Genomic DNA, 14,200 nt, shown 5'->3' on the forward strand with positions numbered 1-14,200 from the left:
ATCTCATGGAAAAATATATTGGAAATTAGCATGTGGTATTCAAGTGGCCCAAATCACAGAGTCCATTACATTAGCTTTGCTCTGTTCTATGGTCCCCAAACAAACCCCCAACCCTCATGAGGCTATGGGGAGACTGGACCTAGGGAGTGACTACAGTTCAGGGCAAAATGAACCTCACTCCTGAAAATCTCCTCCAGTGATTAGATCCAGTCTTAGGATCATTACCGTATGAAGATCATCACTCACCAACTTAAAAAAGCAGGATGTTGAAATTAGGTATCTGCTTATAACCCATTGCCCTGTTGTCCACAATGTTCAAAGATTTTTAACAGAACAAGTTATCAAGAATTTTAAAGGAAAGAAAGAAAGGGAGAAAAAATATTGTCTTTATATCACAAGCTCTCATAAGAGAAGCTTTATTATAATTAATCCATTCTGGAAAATGCCCAATATCCCTAGTAGTAAGAACATCATTCTGGACTGTTGGGTCAACCCTAATTATATGATTCCCCTCCTTATGTGGAGTAACCAAACAGTTTCAAATCTTTACTTTTTAAGTGTGAAACCTCAAGGGTTCTCACCTCAAAATGTAAAATGTGCACTTAGTGGACAGAGAAAATATTTTACCATCCAATCTCACATGAAAATAGAAAAAAAAAATCAAAGCCAGTGAAGAGTCTTGATAAGAAGCCTCAGAGGAGGAAGAGAAGTATATGAGGAGACAAAAGCCTAGATTCCAGAACAAATTCTGTCCTCTAAAGATCTGTGTAACTTCAGGTATGTCATTACACATAAGTGTTCTTAGGCTACTTATTTATCCTCAAATGAGGTTGCTATTAATTATGCTACAAGATTTGGGCAGAGACCAAATGAAACCTTTAGAAGGTGATATTTTTGATAGTATTGGTGGCATTTGTTGTTAATGATCATTGGGAATGATGAGTGATTCACTGTTCTCACTCTCCTCTGAGGAGAGGGACAAAAGTGGTCAGATCTAACCTACAACGAGAAGCAATAAAGAGAAGTTCGTTAAGAGTTTCCTAACTATAAGAGTTAAGAAATTCTGAAACATATTAACTAAGAGATTTGGGGATGACCTTTTTTGAAAATCTGTATGGGAGATGTGAGCAGTTAGGCTTCTGGTGCATCTCTGGTATGGTGGAAGCTGAGGGATAAATCATAGAACCTCTAGGTTTTGCCTAACCCGGAAACATGGATGGCTGTCCCCTACTGCAGCAACAGTCATCATGTCCCTGAGAAACTGGTTGTCTTCCATTGCTTGTCCTAGGTGGTGCTGTTTTAAATTGGTGTTGAGAACTATTTTCTTTTTTTTTTTAATATGAAGTTTATTGTCAAATGGGTTTCCATATAACACCCAATGTTCATCCCAACAGGTGCCCTCCTCAATCCCCCTCACCCACCCTCCTCTCCCTCCCACTCCCCATCAACCCTCAGTTTATTCTCAGTTTTTAAGAGTCTCTTATGGTTTGGCTCCCTCCCTCTCTAACTTTATTTCCCCCCTTCCCCTCCCCCATGGTCTTCTGTTCAGTTTCTCAGGATCCACATAGGAGTGAAAACATCTGGAATCTGTCCTTCTCTGTATGACTTATTTCACTTAGCATAACACTCTCCAGTTCCATCCATGTTGCTACAAAAGGCCATATTTCATTCTTTCCCATTGCCATGTAGTATTCCATCGTGTATATAAACCACAATTTCTTTATCCATTCATCAGTTGATGGACATTTAAATACTTTGGGATGCAGCAAAAGCAGTCCTGACAGGAAAATACACTGCAATCCAGGCCTATCTCAAGAAACAAGAAAAATCCCAAATACAAAATCTAATGCACACCTAAAGGAAACAGAAGCAGAAATTATGGAGAACTATTTTCAAGAGAACTATTTTCAAGTTAAACTCATGAAAACGACTCACCTGGTTGCCTCCGCTCTTGGGGTTCACAAACACAAGCAAGGGCTTCATGAGAGGAGAAGAGATAGGTTTTATCACAAAAGGTCGACCTTTGTTTTCCTGCTGAAGGAAGAAAGCACTATTGAGACATCCATCCATGACTCAGACAAGTGGCCTGGAAGCAATGGAAGGGAGTTATTACCAGAACCCCCACCGGCCCTAACCCTTGCTCCTCCAAAATAAAAAAGCTACATCTTATTTTACACGGCTTACTCTAAAAAAGACAGTCCATATAAAGCTTAGAAAAAGGATCTCAAGCTATAATTTTCCCTTGGGAAGTAAGCATGCTTCTGATTTGACTCTGTACACTCTGAGCATTCTAGAAATGTTAGCTCTTCATCTTTATCTTCATCATCTTTGGGATGACACTTCCATGGACAAGTGCAAACGCTCTGATTCTGAAGCAGCAGGAGGTTATAGAGAGGGAGACATCTTAAAGAAACAGAGAGGATTCCAATGTGGTCACAGGGTAGAGAAGGAGGGAAGAAGGGTAGAAAACTTATCAGAAAAATAAGCTGGGGCCAGATCACATCGGACAGGGGTGGCTACAGTAAGGAGGATGTAGTTCACCGGGACATAGTCCTAAAACACTTACTTCAGTTCCTCTTTTACTGGCTTTTCTTTTAAAGCTTGTTCTCTTCTTCTTCCGATTTGAAGCCTTCAGCGAGTTCTGTAGGGAAAGAAGGAAACACCTGAGCCCAGAGGCAGACAGCCCAGGAGCTTCCCATGCAGAACCATGTAGGAGGTGAGGGCAGCACATGCTGTTCCACGCATGCTTCTCATGCTTTGACACTTCCAAGCCACTGTTCATGGGTAAGCCACAGACAGAAACCAGTCGAGTGCTTCAGAGTGAGCGACTGACTCCCCACCACACGGAGAGGCAGGGAGTTAGAACCCTGGAGGCTCTCATGGACTCACATAACAACACATGTTATACCTGCCAACCCTCCCAGTAAAAATGGAAGAATCCCAAATTCTCTGAGGGGCTCCAGTCTCCCGCCCAACCAGGTCCGTCTCCCGCCCAACCAAGTTCAAGTTCATCTCCTGGTATGGAGATCACCTATGTGGAAATGTAAAAAAGGAGGCCATTTTTCATGTTTTTCTATTTTCTTTTTTTTTTTTTCTGTTTACTTTTTTTGGCAATGACCTTTCTAGTAATAGTCATACAGTGATTCAACCCTAAGGGAACATTATGATTCAACTATCCTATCAGCACTGATGGCTAAGTTTTAAAATACAGAGATAAGACTCACCGTAAGTTACTTCTATTACTAGAGTGACATCAGTGCTCTCTTTCTCTAAAGACCTATTGGTTTAAAATGTCTTCCCTCCCCTGGTAGCCTTGATTTGTCCTTCTCATAGAAGTGCCTCCAACTTGTTGAAATACAGTGACCCCCAAATTTACTTTCCCTGTTTTTCTCTTTCTTGGAATTATACGGACCACAACTTTCTGATTACTTCAACTAACTCTTAATATATGATACAGACGCTTCGCGAAGAACCTCTCTTAGGGGACAGTCACAACTCACTGGTTTAATTAGTGGAGAGTCAGTAATTAATTAGATTGCCATCTTCACAAAGGCAAGATGTTACTATCACATCATAGATGTTTAACAAATGTTGAAAGCCTGAAACACAGAATTCTTAACTTAAAAGTTTATATGAGCATACACACATGCATTGCTTGAGCAGTTAAAGATTCTCAAACAGCTTCAAGAAACTTAGAGACCTACTCTTACTTTGCGGGGTATTTCTTTTCTTAGAGCATTCAAAATAAACCTTACTCTAGAGTACACATATTAACACATTTGAATTAGCAAGAATGAAGCTATTTAACTTTTATTTTACTTTCGTATGGACCATAAAAAAAACAAAAACAAAAACACGCTGCTCTGTAGCTGGAGCTCGTCGAGGATGAAGGAAATTTTCTTGAAGCACCATTTGTCCCAAAGTTTTCTTCCCCCATCAGATTAAAAGAGTTTTCAGGCTCTGAGTCTCACCAGAGGAGAGAGATCCAGAAGTTCATGGGTGCTTTAGACCAAAGGTCATTTCTCACCACTCACTGTAGACTATACTTCTCCTTCAAAAAGAGCTCCAAGTTTCTGAATTCCTCTTTAAATGGGTCTGCTATCACGTTCCACTTTGGAAAAACTTTCGCATTATTAAAGTCTTTCCCATATTTTAACTACTTTGTTTAGAAAGGGAAGAAAAACCATCTGGAAAAAACCATCTGGAAATTTTAAACACTTAATTGGCCAAATGTCCCAAGAAGAATCCGAGAGACTGTTAGGATGGCAATTAATGATACTGCGTGGTTCTCAACCAATCACACACATTGGCCTCATCCAGGGTTCTTTTAAAAATGCTGACACGTGGACCTCCAAATACTCTTTTGTTTGGGGTGAAACCCAGGCAAACATACTTTTCAAAAGCTCCCCAGGCAACTCTAGTGCATAGCCAGAGCGGAGAACCTCTGAAGTCAAAGGGAAAAGTGAAGAGACATACATACTGCACTAAAGCACAATACCAATGGGATGAGGAGCATGAGCTGTGGAATCTGACCTGCTGGATGTTAGTTCTGGGTCTTCCGGTTACGAGATCTAGGACCTTGGCCAAGGAAGTCAAGCTCTTGAAATGACAGTCTCTTAATTTTTAAAATGAAGGTGATAATACCTACCTCACGGGACAGTTGTGAAGTTTAAAGGAAAAAAGGTATGTGAAGCAGTTAGCTTGGTGTCGGCCCATGATAAGCACCTCCATCAATGTGGCCTCATTCACAGCTGTATATCCCCAGCACTGAGCCCAAATGCCTGGCACCTCGAATCATTGTTGAAATGAATCAGTATTGTAATTCCCAGCACTTACTGAGTCTTTCCTGATATTGGAAAGGATCCCCCGGAAGTGAATGCTTGCCTCCTAGCTTCTTTGTTGTTTTAGTTCATTTATTGCCCAGAGCAAGGTAGGGAGCCAAGTGCTTTCACGAACACACTACAGGCCTTGGTTCCTGGCACAAGTCAGTAACTAAACTCTAAGAGAGAAGTCTAATGGATCAGGCTAAGATTGTTTCCCAAACTTGCCTCATCACAGAAATCACAGTTCTCCAGGTGATTCTGCTGATCAAGCATGTTTGGGAAACAGAGTTAGCAAAACACATCAAAAAAAGACTTGATGTCTGAAAACAGAGCAGGCAAGGAACTCAACTCTAATAGGGAACAGACATACACAATGGCCTTTTTAACACAGATGCAGCAAATACAAATGCTTCTGGGCCTCATGGAGCCAAATGCATGTGAGGTCCTCTTCATCTCACAGAACATAAAAAGGGAGCCAAGATGAAGCACAGTGATTGACTTACAGTACCTGGATGCTTCTATGTGAGCTCTGAGTTAAGCTTACAGCCCTATGGGTAGTCAAATAGCAAAAGATAAGCAGTATGGAATTTCACAGCACACCTTGAAATTCTTGAGGCTTCCTTCTGTTCATGTGTATATATGTATCTCGGTCCCAACACAGAACTTCTTTTAGAAAGTATCATCATAACAGATGGATGTGAAAGCAGATTTGGGTTGTGTTTCAGCCATGACAAGATAAGTCACCTCGTCTTGCTAATCTAAGACATTGCTCATCCTGCCTGGGTCAGTCTTGTTGTGAGAGTTAAAATAGCAGGCTTTTCAAGAACATAAAAATTATGCCAAGAAGTTATATTTTCGAATTGTTGGTGCTGTTATTCAAGAAACCAGCGATGCATGTACTGCGTTCAAAAACAAAGCATCCCCGGCATCAAGGGCAGCTAACTCAGTGATACAAAGGCTTCATTTAGCAAGTTCAATACCATCCAAACGGTGAAATGCTGTACCCTCATGTGGATTTTTGCATTCTTCAGATTGTAACTGCATCTACCACTGTATGTTATGTGCCCACTCTTTTGTTCAAGTCCTAAGAATAAAGGCTTTTTTTTTTTTAAATAACCAGGTATTGAATTTCGCTACAGAAATAATCCTACCAACAAAGTCTCTATCATAGTTAGGACTCCTTCTTGGGCTGTTGAAAAATGCCTGTGGGTAAATCACTCAACTGTGAATAAAACTTAACTACCTGTTATTACTCTTCAGGGATTTTCCCAGGTTATGAGATCACAAAGGACTGGTTGTAACAAGAGATCTAAACAGAAGACATCTCACACTTCATCATCCCAAATGAAGCCTTCTCTCATTGTACACCAGACAAAACTCTGATGGATTACAGGAGAGGCATGGACTTGGGTCTATTAGAGAGCGCTCTTACTCTGCCCTGTTCTAGCTGTAACACTGGGACAGGAGTTGTCCTGAGGACAGGCAAGCAGAGAAATAAAGAAAACTAATTCCAAAAGATAAGGACAGGGTCTCAGGCATTTCTCAGACATGTTTGGTTAAATTACAGCAAGTGTTGGCTAACCTTTAGAACTGACCAAAGGAAATGGCCTGAGAAATTTTGACAGATACAGTTGGTCATAGCTGTTACATATCCTGGGTCTCAGTCTCCAGCATTTCAGCATTATCCAATAAGGAACAGGGACATGAAGAAACATGAAGAAAGCCCATATAGGCTAGGAAGGAGTTGACTGCAGCATTTTTTGTAAGTAGGCCATTAGAAACAGTACAAATATCCATCAGTGGGGAGTTGGTTAAATAAACTGTAATATATTCATGGTATGAAATACATACAGCAGTTTAAAAAGTTAAATCTAGATGTATTAATATAGACTTTTGCTCAAGATCATTCTTAATGAGGAAAGGCCAGTTTTAAAGTATTATATACGGAATAATGCCATTTATTAAAAACACATACCTCTGGTCTCCTATAACTTGACCCCACCAAAAATTCATGTAACCCAGGTCTTTCTTCATCAGCTCCAAGTGCTTGCACTAGTAGTTCAACATCTTTAATTTGTTTATCTGATCAAAATGTTATCCTCTAACACTTCCTGTCGAGAGGAAAAGCCCTGACATCTGTAACATGAACTATAACGTTGACTTCATTAAATGCATGAACAGATTTGTGCTTGGTTCTTAAAGTTTGGTTTTCTTTTAATTTTTTACTGTCATCTAAAATCTATCATCTTTTATTTTCTAGGTCCCTCCAAATAATTTGGTGATGAAACCCAGCAAACCATCCAGACCAGCCCTCACTCCCCTTACCATCAAGGCTCCACACAGCTGGTCACAGAGTGACGATCTACTCAGAAGCAGCCATCTTTTAACAGATCAGGAAAATACATGGTTTAAATCCACCTCTTTGCAGCATGCTTTTCCTGACCTTAATACACTCAAAGTTGGTTTCTTCCTCTCTAGAGTCATTTGTTTAGACATAAACATCACAAATAAAGCTGGCTTTATTTGGGGATCCACCTTAACTGTTGTTCTCAGTATGTTCTATAAACCTGTACTGTCCTTCCTCATCCCTCTTCCCAGTGAGGTCCCTCACGTCCTTCAAAACCAAGCACAAACAACATTTTATGTTTAACCTACAATGATCCCCAGAACCCAAATTGCTCAAGTCTGCTTCATGTTTCCGCCTCATTCCTACATCTCAGGTCACACTTCCACTCCCTGTGTGGCCTCTCACAGACCATGGCTAGTTCCACCAACCTGTGGGATCTCTTCTTGCCACCCACTCTGTGCGGATCCCTCCTAAAAGATGCACACCAATGACAAAGGCAAACCTTCCCGTTATGTGAGACCACTCTTCATTAAGGATTTACACGTGGCTGAATTCCTCTTCCAGAATCCACAAATTCTCTGCCTAATGATTTAGTTCACTCTTCTATGTCCACTCTTCGTGGACATCAGGTGAATATCTGATTCATCTCTGGGCCTCCCACTGCACATAGTGGCATCCGTGAATGTACTTAAATATCTACTTCGTTCAGTTCAGAGTATCTTCTTGTTTTTAAGCAGTATCTTCCAATATAGAAATATACAGAAAAAAATATACATGAATTCTACAAGTAGGAAAAACATTTTGTCTGCTGTCCTCCATCTAATTTCCAAATTTTTTTTTAAATTGTTTCTCAAAGTCCCCAGTGAAGTCTTTAAACTGCCTGCTTCCACACCATCGCTAACAGCTTGCCACCCGCACTCCTCAAACTATAGTTTCATGGTCATCAATGATCTAGTCCCAAACACAAAGACTTTTCTCAATCCATGATTTTTTAACGTCTTCAGAATTTCACATTGATGACTGCCGTCTTTTTCTTTCTGTTTTTAATAATGAAACTCTGTGTTCTCTCCCTGTTTTGTAGGATTCTCTTCCTCCTTTCACTTTCTTGTTGTAGATGCTCACCCGGTCTGCTTCAGTTCTCCAGTTCAGTAAATGAATAGCTCTTGACTCTCTCCCATGGGATAAGAATCATGCTAGTGAACACACAATCCCACTACAGTATATAATACAACAGTTACAGTGGCATTTCAAGGGCCACTCGAGAGCACAGACAACAGGGTACCAGACAACAGGCTGTGGCCCCTACGCTGCCTCTCTCCCCATGAGAATCCTTTTCCCATTTCCTCTCATTGTAATACGGACGGGTCAGGGAACAGTAACTTCTGTCCTGACCCCCGTGTGACTGTTCAAGGTTCACCTCTGTTGATGTAGAACTTTATTTGATATCCTATACTCAACAAGGAAAATAACAAGAGTTAACATTTATTGAGACTTACAGTGAGCTAGGTGCTGTTCTACGTGCTTTATTTTTTTTTACTTTTTAGCTCATTAGACCTCATGAAAACCCTGTGAATTCGGTACTAGTATTATTTACATTTTGAAGATGAAAAGTTGAGGAGTTTTAATTCTTTGAGATCGTGTAAGTTATTAAATACCAGAGCAAGCATATGAATCTAGGCGATCTGACTCATAAGCTAGAGCTCTTAAGCACTACTGTATTGCCCCCCAAGCTCATCATACACCGGATTTCAAAGAGAATTTAGTTAATTGATTACTTCTTTTTTGAGGTCCATAGGACGAGGGATACCAAAATTTTTAAAGATAGGTGACTTAGCAAGGATTGTTATAGTAAGACTGTGAGGCAGCAAATGAGCTTGGTTTCCAGGCTCAGAATTCCTGGGTTCAAATATTACCTCAAACTAGTTAATAACTTTATGGCCCTGGATAATTTATTTGCCCAATTCCTCACTTCTCAGCTACAACATGGGATTAGGATACCTGCCTCATAGGGTTCTATGATGGTGAAACGAGATACTGAAAGTAAAGTACTTGAAATAGTTCCTGATACATATAAAAGCATTCATAAGTGTTAGCTATCCTTGTTCTCATTATTACACTGTTCTGAATCATAAAAGGACAATAAAAACATGTGTGATGAAAACAGACTGCGAACTGTATCTACCATCCTCCATTAAAAGTAACCAAGATTCCTTAGAGAAATGGCTGCTTGCAGGTATGAACAGGAAATGCTTAAGATGATCCTGGAACATGGTGTGATTCATGAAACAAAGGAAGGTATCAAAAACATCCTGGCTTATGAAAAATGGAGATAAAAGCCATCTGGAAGGGGTTCTAACTGGTAAAAGATAAAACAATATGAATATAAAAAAAATGATGCCAATGGACTGAAACATCATATGTTTTATATATATATATATATATATATATACATATATATATACAAACATCACATGAGGTAAGTTAATAATTCATAAAGATACTCTCCACAAACCACCACCACCACCACCATCGTTAGCCAACTAATAAAGTTGCTAAGGTACCAAGCAATTATTCTGAAAATTTACAAATAAAGGTACATACTCAAGCATTTGTCATGTATTAGCTTTATTTTTTAGTTCCCTTATTACCAGCAGAAAAATAAAGAAGAGTACAAATTAGAAAAACCACCTCTTGGTAATCTCTAATAAAATAATAGTAAGTTAGGTAATCATCCTTAACGGATCAAACAGATGAAAGGCTCATGGACAACTTTTTAATAGATGGCTTAAAAGGATAGCTCCAGAACTCATTGATGAGTCTTAGAGCTAAGAGGGAACAATCTCATATTCTGTTCCTTTGAAAGCAACACTACAGAAATACACCACCCCGATGTAGTGCAAACTAGTCTCACAGCCTCACGAGTATAATTTTGGATACAGCACCCTCGCTGGTATCATTCTCCTGCCTGCTCTTTCCTCTCTTCTCCATCGATCTAAATCCCACCCATCTTTAAAGAGGTAGAATAAAACCCACCTCCTTCATGAGGCTCTCGCCCTGATCTTTCCTTAAGAGAACTACATAGTTCTTCAGAGCAAGGATCACCACATGTTACATCACAATGCCTAGTAGCTTTCCCGAAACCATCAAGGTTTTCAGTGAAAACATATTGGTTGAACTGAAAATTTAATATAAAGTTCTTGGAGACACTACTGAATTTCAGGGGTTGGGGAACCAAAGGGTAGCAAAGAAGTAAAAAGGTTAGATTTTTTAAGTTAACACTAAATTGAACATCGGTACACTTGAATTTCAAACACAGTACTATACTTGCTATCACCTTGGGCACCTCCTTTAACAGCTCTTAGCATTTGGCTCTAAAATGTAAGATGAGAAAGCTAAGCCTCCCATTTTTTAATGTACAGATCTTGCACTTGCCTCTGGAAAAGATTTCCCCAGGGCTTTCACGGATTGTAACATGGAAAGATTATTACTGTTACTCATCAACAGAAGCTGAACTTAAATAAAAACACACAAAGCAAAAGTGTCCATGATCCACCAGTTTTTAAAATAAAACTGAGTCAATGAGAATAAAATGCATGATGATTCTGAAGACCATATAAAGTAGGACTGCCACAGGTTATAAAGATATTACACTCAGTAGGACATCCTAAAGTAGCTGCATCCCCAGGGGAGGTACCACCTTTCCCCCATCACATTAAAAGTCTGCCAACCCATACCTTGGAGCTAATGGTCTAAGATGTCTAGTACAAAGGTAGAAATTTTGCTGTCAAAGATTACGACCTTGTTGAGAAACCACTAAGGTTTCCCAGAATATTGCAGAGACACTCTAGGACAGAATGTACAACAAGAATTGAATACAGAATGAGATTAGGTATTAAGAGGATAAATTCTACTTTGCCTTAAGAAAAGAGTGTTGCTCTCTGAGCAGGCCTTGTGTATTTAGGAAGGTCATGACCCACAGTCTGCCGGTCAGGTTGGAAGTGGTGGTAATCTCAACCAAACACGGAAGCCTGCACAGTTTGCCCTCACATTCACTCCCTGGGGATGCCCAGGCTGGAAGAGAAGAGAGTTGTGTAAGAAATTAGCTGCACCCACCACTTGTATTTAATGAATTCAGGAGAACACCCAAAGAGAATATCATTAGCACATGAATGGGAAGGAAACATTCCTGCTGTGGAACTTTGATTTCTTTGGGAAAGGGAGGCTGGTTCCATGAGAGAGCCCAACTGCAGTAAAGTGATGGGCTAATGGAATGTACCCGGGAAGCTGAGCATGGGGCTGTGGGGATGAGTGAGCAGAGATTTTTAGGAACCCCCAAAAAAAGTCAGGGCAAGAAAAGCAAGAAGCAGCAGTTCCTTCTTCTCTGCACAGGCCCAGCAGCACCAGGGTCCCAGAAGTTACCTGAGGTTTCTTCACCTTAATGATCCAGGTGGGCGGGACAATGACAGCAGCATGAGCCCCCAGGGAGCAGGGTTCTTCAATGTGATGCAGCATGAAGCAGGTCACCTTATTGTGAAACTGAGGAGAAAAACAGGCCAGTAAACAAATCCAGGAATCACACATGGGCACGAGGAGTAAGTACATGTGCACGTGCACACTCGCCCACAGGCACAGACACTGAGGACACACGCTCCTTATCACTACCCAAACAGCCCTGGAAGTGAGCAGATTTTGAATTCGTTCCACTTTACAAACAGATAAAGAAGTCAACCTTGTAGGTCAAGGCCAGCTAAAACTTTATAAGCTTTTAATAGGATATTTACATAACGAGGTCTCGAATGCCTCTATCAATCCTAGCCCTGCATATAATTTTGTTGCACTTGACTTGTGCTGGTCACAGACTAGACGGGAAACAATGCTGAGGAGGAAATGAAGGCAAGCAGAAGAGCAGTTCCTCTCTTTTTGCTAATCATAGATGTAAATCCACCCGGGGTAGTCCCTCCAGTTTAGGACACCCAGGAAAGAAGCAAGAGGTCTCTTCTAGAGAGTTCTTAACTCAAGGGGAAACAAAGAGATTGCCTCTGCTGGGTTTGTTTGGGGCTGCCGAAAAATACAACGAACCTATTACACTTGGCAAATCTAAAATGCTGCCTGTTTTTGATAGGAAGGAAGTAAATGTAGACTGATGATCGTAGCAATACTTCAGGATTAGTGGTTAAACTCTGTACCAACAGACTAAGTGACCATAGGCCAATCACATTTTCAATCCTCTTTTGTGTGTAAAGTGATAGTGATGTGTGGTAATAATATTTTCCTAATAAACAAAATCCACATGCTACAATAATTATGGGCCTTAAAGTTTTAATCAGGGATTTTTTAAAAACCTTAACATCAGTTTCTACCGCATTATACTTAATGGAACCGTAATTTGTCATCATAACTGGAACAATTTTAAGAATGAAAGGGAGCACTAATAATAATTACGTTGCAACAAAAGACATAAATTAGGTCGGTCTCTGGAAAACTGGCAAATATGGCCACCCCAATCCTGTCATAGAGAGAATCTGCCTTCATTTCTGCCTATCGTCAAGGTCTGATGTGGTCCAGTAGAAAATTACTAATTAAGTATAAACACAAAATAAATTATTAATTTCCCCTACCATCAGTTATTTGTGATCTCCAAACTATGATGCACTAGAGAAATATTATTTGAATACCTTCTTTAAAAACTGATTTTCTTTCAGCAATTCAGATAAACCCGTAAATGCCCATTTTCATTGCATTTCTAAAATGGCCAGGATCTCCGAGACAGCCTGTTTCAACTCCTAATTTGTACTTGTGTTGTCTCCAATCTAGACAGAGAGCTACGTCCAAAAGTGCATAACTTTTACAAGGTGGAGTCAGAGCCTAAACCCAAAAGCCCAGCTCTCAAATCCAGTTTGTTTGTTTGTTTGTTTTTTCCTGCTGCCGGAAGTGCCTACAGAGGGCACTTATTTGACATTAGATATCCTAGAAGGAATCACCTGTAGGGCTGAAATATATCACCAATGTAATTTGTCTTAAGTTTTTATATTTCTAGTTCTTGCAAAATCACCTACAATGGGATTCAATTGGACTATGAATTAATGTAAAGACAACACGTGCTCCAGGTGAAGTGGGATTGAGTTCCCAAATTAATGGACTCTGGATAAACCATCTCACCACAGCCTGGAAGTTCCAGCATCGGAACAGATGCAGCCTATAGGAGCCCACGCTGCCAATACTCTCCCACAGGTGGCGTCTCAACAGATCAGGGAAATCAGCAGCACATATACTGTTAGGGACACCTGAAACTTGAATCAGCTTCTTTGTCTCTAGGTGGAGATAGTGCCTTGATGGAATAGGATAGTTTCATTCAAGAACTAGAATGACCTTGTATTTGTGAGCAGATTCTTGAACAAAGATTATTTGTGTAAAAATTAACTGAAAGGAGATGGAAATGCCTAGAAAATGTGGCAGGATAGGGACACAGCAAGCACTGAGCTTTCCAGACTAGTGCAACCCTATCTACTGACAATGGGTTCTCCTGATACGTGGGGGCCTAGGGAAATTATACTACAGAGACTGGGTCAAACTTTATAACATTCCCAAAGTTCAAAAGCAGCTGACCTACAAACATGTCACTTTTATGTGTTTCACCTAAATTCATCTGCTCTGGCCCTGTGGGCTAGGTTGGCTCGTTAAATCTCATGTGTGTAGGGGGCCAAAGTCTTCCTGCAAACCCTTAGCTGAAACACTGCAGCCCTGTCTTTTCAGGTTGTCTGTGCAATGAACAGACTCTGTCCCAATTACACAGTCATTCAACCAAGTAGGTGAACTGAGAGATTAGAGCAGGGGTCTGGAAACTTTTTCTATAAAAGGCCCGGATAGTAAATAGTTGAGCTTCATGGGGCCATACTGTCTCTGTGGCAACTATCAACTTTGCTATTGTAGCATGAAAGTAGACATGGACAAAACATCAATGGATGGGCATGGCTGTGTTCCAGTAAACTGTTATTTATAAGAACAGGCAGCAGTCAGATTTAGCCTATGG

General features: G+C 40.3%; 1 protein-coding gene across 9 annotated transcripts in view; it reads right to left on the minus strand.

Moving 5' to 3' along the window:
- Nucleotides 1-14,200, minus strand: part of DGKI (diacylglycerol kinase iota) — a 439,032-nt gene that overhangs the window by 209,395 nt on the left and 215,437 nt on the right. For 7 of the 9 annotated variants that reach the window (XM_023250599.2, XM_019825868.3, XM_023250598.2 and 4 more), the window contains 3 exons: nt 11,590-11,706; nt 2,567-2,641; nt 1,936-2,034 (listed from right to left, as the gene is read on the minus strand). In XM_023250599.2, coding sequence (XP_023106367.2) covers nt 1,936-2,034; nt 2,567-2,641; nt 11,590-11,706 — 291 coding nt within the window. The remainder of the gene's footprint in view (nt 1-1,935; nt 2,035-2,566; nt 2,642-11,589; nt 11,707-14,200) is intronic. The other 2 variants (XM_023250596.2, XM_023250595.2) reach the window with 2 other exon arrangements.

This window comes from Felis catus, chromosome A2, assembly GCF_018350175.1.
Source record: "Felis catus isolate Fca126 chromosome A2, F.catus_Fca126_mat1.0, whole genome shotgun sequence".
In the NCBI taxonomy this organism is placed as follows: domain Eukaryota; kingdom Metazoa; phylum Chordata; class Mammalia; order Carnivora; family Felidae; genus Felis; species Felis catus.